Source organism: Lissotriton helveticus, chromosome 11 (genome assembly GCF_964261635.1).
Source record: "Lissotriton helveticus chromosome 11, aLisHel1.1, whole genome shotgun sequence".
NCBI classification, from domain to species: domain Eukaryota; kingdom Metazoa; phylum Chordata; class Amphibia; order Caudata; family Salamandridae; genus Lissotriton; species Lissotriton helveticus.
In genome coordinates, this window is record NC_136072.1 from 1,136,576,616 (window position 1) to 1,136,591,798 (window position 15,183).

The 15,183-nt window shown below is 41.0% G+C and overlaps 1 protein-coding gene across 1 annotated transcript in view; it reads right to left on the reverse strand.

The window, feature by feature from the left end:
- GALNT9 (polypeptide N-acetylgalactosaminyltransferase 9) overlaps positions 1–15,183 on the reverse strand; it is a 796,816-nt gene that overhangs the window by 136,684 nt on the left and 644,949 nt on the right. Inside the window, exon 7 of the mRNA XM_078667888.1 lies at positions 145–330. Within this exon, the coding sequence (XP_078524014.1) occupies positions 145–330 (186 nt within the window). The remainder of the gene's footprint in view (positions 1–144; positions 331–15,183) is intronic.

Sequence of the window (15,183 nt, forward strand, 5' to 3'; positions counted from 1 at the left end):
GTGAAGCGATGTTCTTACTATGATAGTGTGGTACCACACCTATTCATTCGTTATTTTGTAACCATTTATGAGAAGCAACTTTCCTATGGGAGAAAAGGTGGATACCAGATTTGGTAGAAGCAAAATCCCTCCTCCCACACTTACCATCATTGGAATATTCCATGCCATGTACACGTGGGATTTGTAATCATCCATCCACACCTCAGCCGCTCGCAGGGCATTGCGTTTTGCATAGTAGTCAATGTCATTGTTGTAGGGCTTCTTGGTGCGTTCAATGTGGGCGACTCTGGAACACGGGAGGACTTCCATGCTCCCGCCGCACTGCCACACCTGGTGAAAAAGGAAAGATCATAGGATAAGAAAGATTCTTCTGCAAAGAGCTTAAGCGTCCAATAATGTACGTCAATTGAAATTAGTAGCCAAAGAAATCTGATGACCCCCTTGACAACTTGACAATATTCAATTTGGAAATATAGTGATTGAAAATTGTTGGCAAAGAGATCTGACATTGTTGGAGTATTTCAATCTACAGGTGCATAAGCATAGTTCTCTTATTGCTGCCCTGGTCATTCACATCACCCAAATTGGCCTAATTTGCTTCCTACTCAATGTCCCAAAGCCCTCTCAGTGTCTTTGCCTGTAGTGTAGTTCCTATTATCCCAATAGGCTCTGCGCATTGGAATAATATCTTCAATAGTATAGACCTAGGGCAGAGGTTAACTAGGTCTTCTACTGACGATATTAGACTTAAAGTTTTTGGTTTTGCCAGCTAGCTCAGAGTTCACTAGAAACTTTCTCGAATAGGCAAGGAGGAGTTTAACCTCCCTGGATAGACAAGAAGGGATTTAGTTTCTGACAACCATAGAACATGACAACTTTGCTCTCCCCTAATCAAGAGTGTATCTCTAGAGTCGTGTGAAAACAAAAGACAACTTATTTTACTCAGTCAGTACGTGCATTCTTAGTTTCACCAGATTGTAGAGAAAAGGAAGAGACGGGCGTGTTCAATAAAAGATGGTATTTATTGATCAGTCTCTTTTCTCGTACAAGAGAAATGAATCGTTATTATTGCGATACTTATGGTTAAGTAAAGTGCATACAATAAAAGCAGAAGTATAAAATAATACTGCAGAAGCATTGATATGGTTTCTAAGCCATATGATATTTAAAACTGATAAAATAGATACATACATATATACATTTGACTAATCGTACTCAACTGGTGCTTCTAACCACGCCTACCCCAGTGTACCTGACCTAAGCCTAATACGTGGGCGGGAGTAGATAAGTAGCAGTTTAAGTTAAGTTTGTCTTGCCAAGTGACTGACTCAAGAATTCTCTGCAAGGGGTTATTCAGTTCTGTACCTGAGATCTAGAATGATTGAGGGCTGGTATCTCTCGTCTCTGGTCTTGATATTCCAGCTGCCTGCGAGGGCTGCTTGGAAGCGCCGGAGCTGGATTTCTCGGTAGGAGAAAAGCAGCGTCTCGTTCTCAGCGCGTCAGGAAGGCGGGGCAACGCGTGTGGGCTTCACTCTCTGCTGGGCTCCTCAGCACGTCTCGCTGCTCCGATCTCGTCACCACCGCGTGTGTTTGCTTAAGGCAATGTCGGTAATATTTATACCTGTAAGGTGCCGAGATTGACGTAAGGATGGACATGGATACGTCAATAAGGATGTCATACGAACGGGCTTGTTCGCACATTCTTTTGCTGAAGTTCTCGGTGAAATCAAAACAATGGCCGCAGGGATTTTCCCAGGTTGTCATAGGTTTGATTTGTTTTGAGAACTCCGTATGCCTTATCAGTGGCTGGAGGAATAGTGCTTGCCTAATTAGATGGCAAGCGTTATGACCTAATCAGATAACGCGTTCCTGTGCCGTGGTGTGGCTTAATCAGATAACGGTTTTTTGTACCGTGGGATGGCTGCTAGTTAATTATTAACCAGAACAGGGTCAGGAATAGGGGGATCGATACAGAACCTATAGGAATACATCACACTCACTCCACGCAGACTATGTCCATATTTACAAGATCTAGGCATAGTAAATATACTAGTAGAGCACGTGTATACCGTACCACCCCAAAATACATCCATATGCATTTTGAAACCATGAAATATACGAAAAGATATATATATGCATTATATGCACTCAAGCAGTATAACAATGCTAAATAAATTACGCATATTCATACATCATTATTAATAAAATATGAAAATTAACACATGAAATGGTTCTTAATACAGAAGAGAAAAGAAAAAATGCGAGACCATTTCATCACAAAATAAAATATTTATGAACATGCCAGAGGGCAGCTAATGTCTCTAAAGTTCCTAAAATAGAAATTTAGTTCTCTAAGAATAGTTTCTACTTTAAGCAGAAGATAAGTGTCCCGAAAAACTGCAAAATATTTTGGGGCCGCTGAAAGAATTATGTTCCGCTGTCCGTAAACTGGAAAAAATTGTTCATGATACTTTATTATCAGAGTTGAAGGCCAAATTCAGGGTGTTGGGAACGCCGTGTGCTAGCCTGCTCAAAAGTCATTATTTCTGCTCTGGTGAGAACATCATATCATTTAGACTCTCGAAAAAACTGTCAACAGCTTCCTGTGAAAGTTCCATTAACTCGGAAAAAGATGTTACCATGCATTCATGAGCATGATTGCCTTCATTGATGTTTCGATCAGCATAGCTGACAGAAGGTCGTACCTGATCGATGCTGCTTTCATCTTGAACTTTACTACCCCTCAATCGTAGTGGTGAAGTCTCCACGAATGCCGTCATCAGGATTGGTAGCCGCAGGGGACAGCACAATGCATGAGCCGTGACCGGACCCAACAAAGTTTCTGCATCCATTGGCGCATCCGATTGAAGCGTCAGACAGGTGTCCAACACGCATTCTTCTCCGCATAGCAAGCACCTTAATACAGGTAAAACACAGCTTTGCCACATTGGTCTAAATGAAAGAAACCAAGTCATGTTTAGGTCTCTAAGCCGGGACAGTCCAAGGATTTTAGATATCCGGTCCCGGTATCCAATGGCTAGGATTGTTTCTTCCCTTGTCGCAGGTGTTTTGTCTGTGACACGGTTTGCCATAGCGAAATAACAGAATCAAAAATAGGATTCCTGCCACTAGTCCCAAAAGGAGAGGAAGTCCACCAAAGATGGAATGGACAAAGTCCGGAAAAATACCCAGAATGGCTTTAAATGGTGTTAAAGCCCCTGAAAACACTGTCTTAAATAAATTTGAGACTCCACTGGTATCAGAAATATTTAAGATTTCGTTCAGGATTTCTGCGAAATGTATGGGGGAATTAGTTGATAACAATGAATGAATCTCTGCCGTTGTCCTTGCAACTTGGAGATCACACGTTTCTTTTGATGACGTGAGCCTGGTCGGCGTCTGAAGGAGCACTGTTTTCATTCTGATAAAGTATCAACTCGAATGGAAGCAATTTTCAAATTCGGCCATAACCTTGCCTCCCTGTCTGGCATTGCGCTGGGGAACAATACTCGTTCACAGCACATGACCTTCGCAGTCGTACTTATGAGATAAGGTATTCCGGGCACCAAGCTACAACATCTGCGGTCTACAATTATAATGTAACTCCCGTTCGATAGTCTCCTAAAGAATGGTTCTATTTGTGTCGCAGGTGTGCCTAGCTGGTGACATGAAAGGTTATTCGAGGACCCTTCACAGGCTCCGTGTAAACTAATACCATTACACAGAAGTGTACCGCTTAGTGACATGGCACAATTATTGCCACTAAGAAACACTTTCCGGCCTTTATTACTGACACAAGCATGTGAATAGGGCAAGTTCCATGTTGACTTAATGTACCCTTTACCCAATTTTTCGTACATGCCAGCCTGTATATATTTTTGGCAATATTGAAACCTGAAAGTAGATATTGGAATATGAATTATTCCATGTATTATCCATTCACTGACAGGTCGTTCTGACATTGTCAATGGTAATCTCTCGAGTTTCTCAATGCTCAGGATTGTATAATCAGCACCCTTCTGTGCCATACTGATTTGTTTATCAGTAAGGTTAAAGATATTGAACAGTGACGTTGTGTTGATTAAACGCCAAGGCACATAGCCTGAACGCAGATTTTGTAACGTCCAGCCAAGTTGTACAATAGAACGCAATTGAGACTGACCGTGTTGTAACAACAGTAAGTCTTGCGATATTATGTCGATTGCTGAAGACACAATGCTGTCCAAAGAGTATATTCTGGAGGACAGAGTCATTAACCCATTGTCCACTACAGAAAGTGATTTTTCCAAATTAATACGGTCAATTTCCCGTATTCTCTCTGATGTTTCAATTTGAGTTATTTTCCAGGCTTCGTTATAAGCTGCATATACAGAGGCTGCTATGAAGCGTTTTTGACGCTGTTTGCGCGGTCCCATAATGAAATCACGCAAGTCAGCACCATCAGTAAGTAAAGTCAGGTGTTGCTTAATTTCTGCCAGTGTGGATGTTTGTAGCCATTGAAGGCAGAGCTTGCCCACACTGTACGTGGTAATTATCCCTGGGTGTTGTCTTTGGGAATATCTAGGGTCTGGCCTGGTCAATGTGAACCCTTGGATTTTGTTCAGGAATCTGTCTTGACAGTTATTTGTATCTGTGGGCCAGATCAACCACTTTTTCCAATCAGGATGTGTTCTGTTTTGGCTTAATATATGGTTTACGTCTATCTCAACATCTATAGAGCTATTACTGTTCATTGATGGCTTTGGAATAGACGGTTTGTTTAAGTCTTTGATTTTGGCTAGGCCAAGACAGGTAGTTTGTTGAACAGTGTCATTCAAAAATATAATTTGTTCTGGGATCATGCAGGCTCTAAACAATGATTCTATACCTTGTACTTGCCATTCCTTTGTACCCCAAACACTTTTTACTTCAACATTTTTGTCCCAGTAATAAAAACCAAATGTACTCATTTGCTCAAAAAACGAGTCTGAATATATCAATTTAGTGTTTGTAAGCATGGTCTTTGTACCTGTCTTATTTGATAATTTGAAATAAAATGTTTCTGCATTGCTTGTGTTGAACCCTGAAAAATATGAATATTTGTCATAAAAAGTTCTTGAGCTACCTTTTGGAGGGGTTGCACAGTGTTCCCATTGATTATAATTTAAAACATTTCTAGGTTGTGCAGATTTATGCAGATAATGATTATTATAGTGATTATAGCAGAACATTTTATCGTAATTAGACGAACCCTGCAAATAATCATGTTTTGTAAATTTAGCAGACATCACTAGGTCAGACATCATATTATTAATGCTTTCAACGTCCCAATCATCAGCAACTGAGCTTGGTTTTACAAAGTCACTCAATGAGATCTTGATTTGATGTGGATACTTCAGGATTTCAACCGGACCACAGATTTCATCATCAGTATTGTCCCATGCTACCCCACCGGATATAGGATTGGCTGTGAAGTTGACTGAAGAAAGTTCTCTTTTCTCGACGTGTGAAGACGTGTGTGGTTTGAGGACCAAGTTGATTTTCTGGCTTGCTGTGTCCATTTTAGCATATTTTCCCTCAATGAAGTGTCCCAAACATAGTACCATGATGAGCCAAAGTATGAGGATTATTGCACCTAAGGCCACCCAGAATTCAATCCATGGAGAAATCAGATAGGTTTCTTTCAGATGTTGAAAAAGTTCCTTAGCTTTATCTTTAAAGGTTTTTGTTGATGTTTGTTCCTTTGATTCACTCAGGTCTTCAGATGAATCACTGAAGTTGATGAAGTAACCGGATGCCGTTCTGTCTATAGTTCCTATTGCTTCAGGATTGCTGTTTGCTTTATTAGTGTGTTTTGTTGCAGCAGCATAGTCATTTGTTACTTCATTGTAGATTGGCGTGTCTCTGCTAAATGTTTTATTTGGGTTTTTAGAGGTTTAAGTTCCATAGCATTGTTGCATAGTCCTTGTTGTTGTTCTGTTGGCATTTCAAATGTGAGTAGCCTCTTAGATTGAACCTCTGTGTTTGTAGCAAATCTTGGTGTTCTACTACTTATCGGGAGTCCACTTGGCCTACTGTTTGTTATCGGCCACATGATTGTGGTTTTATCAGGTCGATTGATACAACCCTGTTCTCCTTTTTACCAGCAAGGGGCGGTAGTACTACTGATCTTGTCCCGTTGATAGACAAGACAGGAACTGCTTTTCTGTAAGAAGGCCCAAATTCCTTCTTTACCGCGATCTTTTCTCTGACTAGATCCCCGACTTTTGGAATCCAGACAGGTCTTTCTGGGACAGGTGGTTTTTCTTCAGTGGTCGTTGGCTGTTGTTTCAACTTTATGTTGCTCAGGTCTTTCCTTGTTTCGTTTAAGTCCTGTAAAATAGCCAAACGATCTTTGATGTCAAAGCTTTTTTCTTTAACCACTGAAGTCTGACTGTCAAGATCTAAGATCATCATTCTAGTTCCAAACAATAATTCGTACGGACTGAATCCCCTCAGAGAATTTCTTGGCAGGTTATTTAGACTACGTTGGACACTTATTAGATGTTTGACCCACCCAGCTCCCGAACCTAATACTTTTGCTGTTATAGATTGCTTTATGCCTTTGGTTTTTTCTTTACACCATCCCGTTCCCTCAGGTAGGAAGTGAGAAGAGTCCCGCTATGCTATGCTCATTTGGCCATGTTTTTCATACGCTTTAGGGCAAGAAGAAAAAACATTCAGCCAAACGTAGCATGCTTCGAGCGTATATGCCATTATAGACTCGCAAATCTTTTTATAACAGTCCAGACGTCAGCCGAGTGCTGGGGTCTACATCACAAGTGGAAACTAGTCTTTATATGTTAATTGGACGCATTAATTTTTATTGTTGATCCATTCTGGAGTGAAACGCCATGGTAATATACCGTTTCTCTCGCCACTGCGATCTCTATTGCAGTCTGGGCAGTTCTTTACAAAGATGTGATGATGCAGGCTCATACCTGGCCACCAGTACACTGATTGTAATTCTTCCAGAGAATCTTTTAGTTTGAGGTGTCTGAGACCCTCACCCATATGTGCGTCTGCTATTAACAAGCCTCTCCTGTCCGTGTTTGGAATAACTCTATCCCCCACTCCAGGAATTCGAGCAAAAGGGACTGAGTTTGCATCGATTATGTATGTATAATTGAGTGGATAGTTGATCGGTAGTGCTGAGCAGTCGCCTTTTGATGACGTTTTCACCGCCAGCAAAGTTTCACCGTCAATGTGTTTTACTGTATGCTTTTTCTTGACTACGGAAGCCGATTCAGTTGCTGCCGTTGTGGCTTTCTCAGCCAATGAATTCCCTGCAACGTGAACGCCATCACGCTGATGACTCAGTGAGTGTATCACGTGAGTTTTTGGTAGTTCTTTTTGCAAATGAACTACTTGTTCCCAAAGCATTTTATGCTTTATTGTCGCACCTGTGTCATCTTTGTAACCGTTTTGAATCCATTTCTGTAAATCGTTATTGTATGATTTGACGCAGTAATACGAATCGCACACAATAAGTGTCGGGAATTCGCGATCGGCATTATCTAGCGCCATTTTTAACGCTATTATTTCAGTTTGTTGTTCTGAATTATTTTCCACTGAGTGTGTTTTTGTAAGTAGAGGTCTTAATTTACCTCCGCGCCACACTTCTTTTATAATTTCGCATGTGGCCTTGTAAGCCAGCTCTCCCCAAACTGAGGGTTGAGCATGCCCGTCTGTATGTATTACACAGGCGTACTGTCGTAAAGGCAGAATGTCGATTGGCAGAGGGTATGTCATTTCATATTCTAGATATCTTAATTCCTTTAATTCTGGATCAAAGTAGTATTTTACTCTGTCCGTTGTAATTGAATTCACCCATTGTATCCATTCTGGATTCAACGTTGTTGTTGGTAAATTACATGGGGTTGTTAATGCCTCAAAGGCTGACTCCGCTGTTCTGACTGTGATACGTCTACCATCAGCGTTGTCTTTTTCTCTTGCTATAGCCGTTTGAACTGCATGAACAATGTTTTCTTTAATACTGAATTTCTTTTCAGCTTCTGTGTACAAGTGTGATTTGTATGCAATTGGTACCTTTTCTCCCTCATTAGAGGTCAGGTATGTGAATCCGCATCTTCCTGGGATGACTCGAATCACAAGATTGCGTGTGTTGTCACGTGTTTCTAATTTTGTTTTAATTAACATGTCTGTTTGTAAAGATCTCAAAATTTCTGTGTGTTTTTGAGTCCAATTGATTCTTTTAAAATCTGGTTTTATTAGATCATAAAGGGGTTTAATCCTTTCTGCGTAATTTGCAATGTATGTTCTTCCGAAATTTAGGAAGCCTAGAATTGATTGTACATTTTTTAGTGTTCTAGGAGCTTGGAGTACAGCACATTTCTCTAGGAAATTGTCAGCCAGGCTTTTGCCTTCACTTGATAATTCATATCCTAAAAACAGGACTGTTAGATGGGCAATTCTTGATTTTTTAAAGTTGAATTTGTAACCCTCTGCTGCGAACCCAAGTATTATGGTGTTCACTCTCTTCAAGTGAGTATCCAAGTCATCATCTGTTAGGTAAATGTCGTCGACATATGATAATGCCTCGTCATTGTATGTTTGTAGTAATTCTGTTACTCTCTTTGAGAATAATCCTGGGCTGTTCTTGTGCCCCTGGGGTAAACGGCAGAAGCTTTTTTGCGAGCCATTTACCGAGAACGCAGTCAAATATCTGCTCTCTGGTGCTATATTTTGACAAAAGAATCCATTAGAGATGTCTAATGTTGTTTTGTATTTTTTGCGCACTATGTTATTCATTAGTGCAGCACTATGCGAGTTTTGTACTGCAAATGTTTTGCAACATGAGTTAAGGTGTCTGTAATCCAAAACTAGACGATATGATTTGTCTGGTTTGGAGACAGGAAACAAAGGATTGTTCATTTGTGAGGTGCAAGTTTCAATCACCCCCTGGTATTCAAGTTGATCTAGGATCTCTTTTACCTGTTTTTTAGCTTCTTGCTTAATTGGGTACTGCCTCTGTGCAGTAGGTTGTGATTTTAACTGGATTTTGTGAGGAGGAGAGTCCTCATCCCATCCTACATGATTTTTATATAAAGCAGGAGCTTGAGCTACTGCCCACTTTCTAGCAAGTGTATATTTTTTATGAATTGGAATATGATTTGAGAAGGCAGGCATAATTATTTCTTCGCCATGAGGACACTCCCTGACAAACTCTGGTGGCCAGTCTTTCTCAGCTAGAAGGATGTCATAGCCCTGGGAGAGATTATCCTAAAATAGTCCCCTTATTTTTCTAGTCTTATCCCCCTCTATACGTAATGTTATTTCATATATTTTGTGAGGTTTGCTAACTCTGGTGTCTACAGTTTCCACCTGAATGTATTCATTCGTGTCCACTTTCTCCAGATGATTCATAAGGACTTTGCGAGCTATGCTCACTTCTGCTGCGCTGTCTAGCATTGTCTGAGCCCATTCTCAATTTTTCAGCTGTGTTCTCAGTATACTCGGCATCTTTGATTACTTTAATACTGGCTACCTTCTTTTTTGGAAATTGTAACTTTTTATTTGGATGAGCAGGTTCCTTGTCTTTGGACTTGACGTGCTCTTCCCTGTGTTCTGATCGTCCTCTTCTTTCCGATTTCTGCGAGGAAGTCTGAAAAGATTGAGAGGGACGTGTATCATTATCTTGATATCTATCAGGTTTCTTCAGATTATCCCTATTTCTAAGGTTGTATTTTTTCCCAGAGGGCTCACTTTGGGGAGACCTGCGTCCTTGGTTCGGAGATCTTTCTCTCCGCCGAGGAGACCTTCCTCTGGACTGGAATCTTTTTTCTTTAGGATTGGATTGTTTGTTTCCATCCCAGCTCTTTTTTTGAGTGTTTAAATTATTTTTAATAAATATCTTTTCAGGACTTTCAATCAGTTGAGGTTTTACCGGTATTCCACCCAGACTATCTCTTCCTAGTTCTTCATAGGATTTCTCTATGATTCTGGCAATTTCAGTTGGTTGGTCTGCTATATCTGTCTCTTTTAACCTTTGGCGGATCGCCACATTTGCTGCTTCTCCCTTTATGTTGGCTAATAATATAGCCGAGACCTGCTTGAAGTCCTTCAGTAATTTCATACCGAGAGTTAAAGCGGGTTCTGGACCGTATTCATCTTGAATTTGTTTTAGCACATCTGGTATTACTGACATGGATGGTACACCATGTGTTTTTGTGTATATGGAAGCAAAGACTGTACCCCAAGTGTCACAGTCTTCCACGTGTGGTGCGATTCCCATTGGAAGACAGATAGTCAGAATCCTGTGTTTTTCTACCGGGGTGGTGTCTGGAAACACCGCCTCTATTTGAGTGATTTTTTGTGCTAGCCAGAAGGGCATTTGTTCCCGTTTTGCGGGTACTTTACCCAGACAGGACTGTATGTTCTGTGGTGTAATTTTATTTGTGTTACCCTGATGAGGGTTCAGCTGTGGAATTTTAACTGCTGGTTGGACTGTTGAAGTCCGCATTACATATTGGACTAATTGTCTATGTATTTTGATTAGTTGTTTTAGCTGTATTAAAAGCTCTGCTGCAGGCATTTCTTCAATGTCTGGATGTGGTGTATATCCGGCTAGGACCGGCCACGTTGCTCCTGGTCTACCTAGTGGACCGAGCCTGGTGATGTGATTATTATGTTTTAGGGCGCCATGAAACAAGAGCAGGTGCTCTTGGAATTTGAGTGGTATTTCCACCTCCTCGAAAGGAGTGTAGATATCCGGTGGTTCCTCTATTTTATAATAGTGGAACTCTTTTGTTACAGCGTTTGCTGCTGGAAAGTTTATCCATGAATAGAATACCTCTGTCTGCCGATATTCGTGTGCCTCAATTACGAATATGACTGTACAACCTCTTGGTGTCAGTCCATTTTCTATAAGTTTTAAGGTTATAGATTTCCTTATGTTGACCGGGATGAGTATTGCATTTGGGTCATTTTCCAGCAGAGTATTGTCTGCTACTAGGAGTTCAGCTGCTATTCTAGCTGTCTCCCTTTCTTCTTCAGTTTCTGACATACTATTGTCAAGAAGATTATTTTATTTATTTGCAGATCAGGTTTCTATGGAAACAAAGAGTAGATGCACAATATTTTGGAACAGTGTATCCTTCAACGTTGACTAAACCAAGAACCATACATAGGAGTCTCCTCCTGCGAGGTTTGGCGGATATGGCCTTTCACCCACTCCAGACGTCTTTGGAGTATTATGGGAAAAAAGGGGTTCTGTGTGAAAAAGCACGACTGAGTTACTCTAATGTCTTGCGTTAGTTTTATCGCCTATCCAAACGTTTGGGCGCCATGTAGTGTAGTTCCTATTATCCCAATAGGCTCTGCGCATTGGAATAATATCTTCAATAGTATAGACCTAGGGCAGAGGTTAACTAGGTCTTCTACTGACGATATTAGACTTAAAGTTTTTGGTTTTGCCAGCTAGCTCAGAGTTCACTAGAAACTTTCTCGAATAGGCAAGGAGGAGTTTAACCTCCCTGGATAGACAAGAAGGGATTTAGTTTCTGACAACCATAGAACATGACAACTTTGCTCTCCCCTAATCAAGAGTGTATCTCTAGAGTCGTGTGAAAACAAAAGACAACTTATTTTACTCAGTCAGTACGTGCAGTCTTAGTTTCACCAGATTGTAGAGAAAAGGAAGAGACGGGCGTGTTCAATAAAAGATGGTATTTATTGATCAGTCTCTTTTCTCGTACAAGAGAAATGAATCGATATTACTGCGATACTTATGGTTAAGTAAAGTGCATACAATAAAAGCAGAAGTATAAAATAATACTGCAGAAGCATTGATATGGTTTCTAAGCCATATGATATTTAAAACTGATAAAATAGATACATACATATATACATTTGACTAATCGTACTCAACTGGTGCTTCTAACCACGCCTACCCCAGTGTACCTGACCTAAGCCTAATACGTGGGCGGGAGTAGATAAGTAGCAGTTTAAGTTAAGTTTGTCTTGCCAAGTGACTGACTCAAGAATTCTCTGCAAGGGGTTATTCAGTTCTGTACCTGAGATCTAGAATGATTGAGGGCTGGTATCTCTCGTCTCTGGTCTTGATATTCCAGCTGCCTGCGAGGGCTGCTTGGAAGCGCCGGAGCTGGATTTCTCGGTAGGAGAAAAGCAGCGTCTCGTTCTCAGCGCGTCAGGAAGGCGGGGCAGCGCATGTGGGCTTCGCTCTCTGCTGGGCTCCTCAGCACGTCTCGCTGCTCCGATCTCGTCACCACCGCGTGTGTTTGCTTAAGGCAATGTCGGTAATATTTATACCTGTAAGGTGCCGAGATTGACGTAAGGATGGACATGGATACGTCAATAAGGATGTCATACGAACGGGCTTGTTCGCACATTATTTTGCTGAAGTTCTCGGTGAAATCAAAACAATGGCCGCAGGGATTTTCCCAGGTTGTCATAGGTTTGATTTGTTTTGAGAACTCCGTATGCCTTATCAGGGGCTGGAGGAATAGTGCTGGCCTAATTAGATGGCAAGCGTTATGACCTAATCAGATAACGCGTTCCTGTGCCGTGGCTTAATCAGATAACGGTTTTTTGTACCGTGGGATGGCTGCTAGTTAATTATTAACCAGAACAGGGTCAGGAATAGGGGGATCGATACAGAACCTATAGGAATACATCACATGCCTAGTACATAGTTGACCTGCAGGACCCGTCTGGAAACCAAAATTAGCCTGGGCCAATAAATTCAAGCCAGTTCCACAGTGTGGGATGTCATGAGTTGAAGCGGGCCACAGAGGCATGGTTGGGTCATGACAGTCCAGCTTCTGAAAGCAGCACCCTTGCTTGTAGCCTACTGGGGAATGCCAGTGTGGTTGAATGCCCAATCCGGCCTGGTAAACAAGTTGAAGAGTTCACCGGTAGTGCTGAGCCAGAGCTTAGACAAGAATATAGTAATTCTCTACGCTCTGTTGAACTAGCCTCGCTAGCCAAAGAACTCACTTGCAATGCTTGCAACAAAATATTTTACAAATCACAGAAATTTGATAAGTTGAGGTATATTTTAGAACATGTGCATTTAATTTCCAGTGCAATGAAAAAGCAAAACATGTTTAATATTTACAATAATACTTCACATCAGTTCATTTTGAATGACACACTTTTTTATACATAAATCATAATTACAAACCCCAGAATGCAAGGTTCTGTTAGTTAAAAGCATGGATGGGATGGGGGCTTAACACCAGATACTTGTTTACTTAAATGTTATAATCAACCCGGGCACAACCAGTGACCAAGCGGCTCCATGTCATTTTTGAAAATGATATCTATGACTTTGAACATGAATGTATTGTTCAAAACACATGCAGTCCTATTTTAATTTCCATGAGCATTTCAATTTGTTACCACACAGTCCTTTTTCTATTTCTAAAATAACATGATGTATTCTTGTGGTATGGTTGGAGGAGATACACCTAGAAAAGACACTAGTCATCAATCTCTGCATGCTCCTTACTGGAATCATGTGGTATATGTTCTAGTTCAAACCATGGGCACCCAGATTTTGAGGAGATCCCTCTCGACCTTGCGGAAGCAATGGGCAGCCGAGGAATATCTTCATAGTCTTGAAGCCTGATGACTAGATAGTTAATCCTACATGGATTTTAGTTTAAAAAGAAACACCCGCACCTGTTGGTCTTAAACGGGGTTGGCTAGTATAGCAAAGGAAGTTAGAAGTCTTGTGGCTGCTTGAGCACTGATGTGCATAAGAGCTTCCCTGGATTGTTTCCTCATAAGTTATTGGTTGAAGAAGAAAGGAACATTCTCTTTTGTTAATTGACAGAGGCCAACTGGAAGACCTTGTTGGAATTCAATAGGAAGACTGTGCCAGAAATGTGGCCACTGTCAAACCATAGGGCTGAGGAGGGACTTTGTTGTCAGTGAGGGCTAGGGGATCATAGGTCCCTCAGATACTCTCGTTCTTGGTTTGTAAAAGAAATATCTCAGCTTTCAGCGTCAGATCTCAAACATCACCGGTGGATCTTTGTTTTCTCAAAGAAGTTCTTCATGTCACCTCAGTTCAAGTATTCCACACTCCAGATCCATATTTATTGTTGCTTTGAGCACTTTGTTGGACATGAAGGATGGTACAAGCAGGACAAAATCTGACCCCTCCAAAAATAAAGGTGTATCCACTTAAAATGCTCAAAAACCCATGTAGAAAGAAAGCAAAATGTCTGCTAACCAAAATAAGCAATTTTTGCTTTCCATGCACATTTTTGACACAAACAATTCTTTTAAATCTGCATCAAAAATGCAAATTTGTGTTTTTGTTCGGCAGTTCCAAGAAAAGACTGTAGGGAAAGGTATCAATGGCGCTGTCTACATAATTAAAAAAGTGGATGCGAGTCCCGCAATCAAAAGCAACAAAGAGGAGCACTTAAAAAAAATTCTACGAGGTAGGGATTAGTTGTTACCTTAGGGAAGGCTGGGAGGAAAGGTATATATAGAAAGTCTTATCCTTTCAATCTTAAAACACAAAACAATTGACCTAAAATTATTTGCTATTTTTGCAGTTCAAGTTCCCACATCTCTCGGGTGAGATGATCCACTAACATGCAATTCTCTGGGATCACCTTGTCTTCAGAAATTACTTTGCCTCCTAGTGATCCAAGTCATCTTCACTTCATTCACGAAGGTAGGTAGTTAGGTCATTACTTAGCTGATGTCTCACATTCCCTAGCCCCAAATAAGTACCAGAAAACTACACCTGAACAGCTCGAGCTAGCAGAGTCCTCTATGACTCAACAAAACAATCTCTTAACCCCCTGTCCCTCAGAGATCTCGGCCACGAGCGCAAGTCCACTAACTGAGCAACCCGTAACCACTGAAATCACAACCAGTGGCAAAATCACTTTTGCCATCTCAACAACTAACGAGGCCACTGCCGTAGGTATAGCTTTTTGGAATGTTGCAGGCTTAGCCAGCAAAATAACATGTCCTCAGTGGCTGGAAATAGCACGAAGCCATCAAATCTTGTGCTTACAAGAGACCTGGCGTCTATCCCCCCTCCATCTACCGGGATACAAGACATTTTTCACCAAAGCAACGCCAAGCACAATGGGAAGACCCAAAGGTGGTCTTATGATCTACTTCTCTAACATTCTAGCAGCCACGGTAAAATTAATA